The sequence below is a fragment of the Atta colombica genome, unplaced genomic scaffold, assembly GCF_001594045.1.
Source record: "Atta colombica isolate Treedump-2 unplaced genomic scaffold, Acol1.0 scaffold133, whole genome shotgun sequence".
NCBI classification, from domain to species: domain Eukaryota; kingdom Metazoa; phylum Arthropoda; class Insecta; order Hymenoptera; family Formicidae; genus Atta; species Atta colombica.
The window spans coordinates 307,534-309,702 of record NW_017259221.1 but is presented as its reverse complement, the minus strand read 5'-3'; the positions used below and the strand labels follow the sequence as shown (position 1 = coordinate 309,702).

At 27.3% G+C, this 2,169-nt stretch overlaps 1 protein-coding gene across 1 annotated transcript in view; it reads left to right on the top strand.

Annotated features, from left to right (window-relative positions):
- The window catches only part of LOC108684313 (odorant receptor 4-like), a 3,735-nt gene extending 1,675 nt beyond the window's left edge, over positions 1–2,060 (top strand). The window contains exons 3-5 of the mRNA XM_018188576.1: positions 389–490; positions 579–737; positions 1,995–2,060. Of these exons, the coding sequence (XP_018044065.1) occupies positions 389–490; positions 579–737; positions 1,995–2,060 (327 nt within the window). The remainder of the gene's footprint in view (positions 1–388; positions 491–578; positions 738–1,994) is intronic.
- The last annotated feature ends 109 nt before the right edge of the window (positions 2,061–2,169 follow it).

Here is a 2,169-nt window from a genome sequence, read left to right as displayed (position 1 = left end):
TATATATATATATATAAAAGAATGTTACAGTATATACATATATGTTTGAAAAATAATGATAAATCTTTTGTATAGAGGCAGAATAGATTAAACTAAGATGAAAAGTCCTCTACCATTTTGCAATTTTTGCAATGGTTAATAAGATATTAATTGCTAAAAATTGCTTATCAATATATAATCCTTTACTACATAACAACTACACAATACTTAACAATACGATAATTTTCCGACTCTAAAAAATCATCATATATATTAAGAAATAATCTAGATATTACATATATAAGCAATCATATCCTCCATTATATCCTTCATGAATTTACGCAAAAAAAAAAAATTTTGGTAAAAGCATCAATATGTGGAAATAACACGTACATCATTTTTTAAATAGCATCAACCTATATTGCTAATATTCCAGTTTTTTGGAATGGGTATAATAGGTATATCAGAAGTATTTATGTATACTTGGCCAGCAGAACATTTAATGTATATGGTAAATAACTAATTATTTAAATCTGTTATATTATAATTCATTTTATTATACAAAATATGTTTATTACTTTTATGTGTTTATTATCTAGAGCAAATATGTCGCAGAAACAACATTTCATATGCTCGAAAACAATCATTTAATTAAAATGTGGAAATGTCTACAAATTATTATAATGAGAAGTCAAAAACCAGTAACAGTTTCAATGCCTTGCTTTCTGCCCATATTATCCCTTAATTACTTTACATCGGTAAGATCAAGTTAAAAATTGGTTTAAAAAAAATAATTAAAATTAAATAATTAAAAAAAAATAAAATTTACTCACATATTTTAATTATTTATCCCAAGCAACAATTCGACGTCCTTGGATATCTTTGAACGTTCGAAATATGTTCTGAAAAGTTCCGTTTATGTCGCTATATGTTAAATGCCTAAAATAATCCCAAGATAAGGAAGTTATTTACATAGATATTTTAGGAATGTTCAAGATATGTTGCTAATATGTTCAATCTTCAAGTAGTGCGCAAACAAATGTCAGAAAGATCCGAAGACTAACAACTATCAAACAATATTAATTTATATACTTTTATCTTGCAGCCCAATAATTATCCTTCTCTTTGTTTCCAATAACTTATAGATCAGAAAAGATGAATAATTTTCGAATTATCTGTGCCATTCGGGATTGAACGATATTAACGACTATTATGTCTATTACGTCTAAATGTCTTTGGATGACATACATACGAAAGACGGAATATGATTTATATATCCATATGATGTCGAATTGTTGCTTAGGATATTAATTATTCTATATATCTTTATACAACATTAATATACAGAGTGTTTGGAAATTAATGATAAATCTTTCGCAGGGCAGAATGGACTAAACTGAGAAGAAAAGTCCTCTATCATCTTACAATTATCGCAATGGTTAACGAGTTATTAACTTATGAAAATAGCCAAATTCGCTAGCCCACCGCCAAATGCAAGCATGCGACAGGATAGATCCGCCCCGCGCTGGGCAGGCCTAGAGTTCCTAGAAAACCAAAGTCTGACCATGCCTTAAAAATGGTGTGCGTGTCCAAAATATGTGTTTGCTTTCAATTGGAGATATGAATGTATGTGCGTTGGCCAAACTCTGATTCTATTCTAGGAAATCTAGGCAGTTCTGTCGCGCGCTTGCAATTTGGTAGTGAGCTGGACGAATTTGGTTACTTTTATAAGTGAATAACTCATTAACTATTATTGTAAAATGGGGGGATTTTTCTTCTCAGATTAGTTCCTATACAAAAAATTTATCATTAATTTCCAAACACCCTGTATACAAAGTGACAGCTTAAAAATTTTTTTTAATTTTTAATTATTATTTCAAGCATTAATAATATTTATACATATAAATATTATCTTTTATGTAATATTTTTTCATATGTATAGATATTATCTTTTATGTATTGTAAAAAATTTATTAATTCATTAACATAAAAAAATATTTGTTATTATGTTACAGTATCTTTCAACTATACTCTCCTATTTTACTTCACTACGAGTAATGATGGACAATGATAACAATTAAATATACAATTAAATATACAAACGCAGTTGAAATGTTTGCTTTTGATGTTTGCAAAATTTTTATAATTGTATTAGTACAATTGTTAGTATTGTAAATTTTTATAATCATG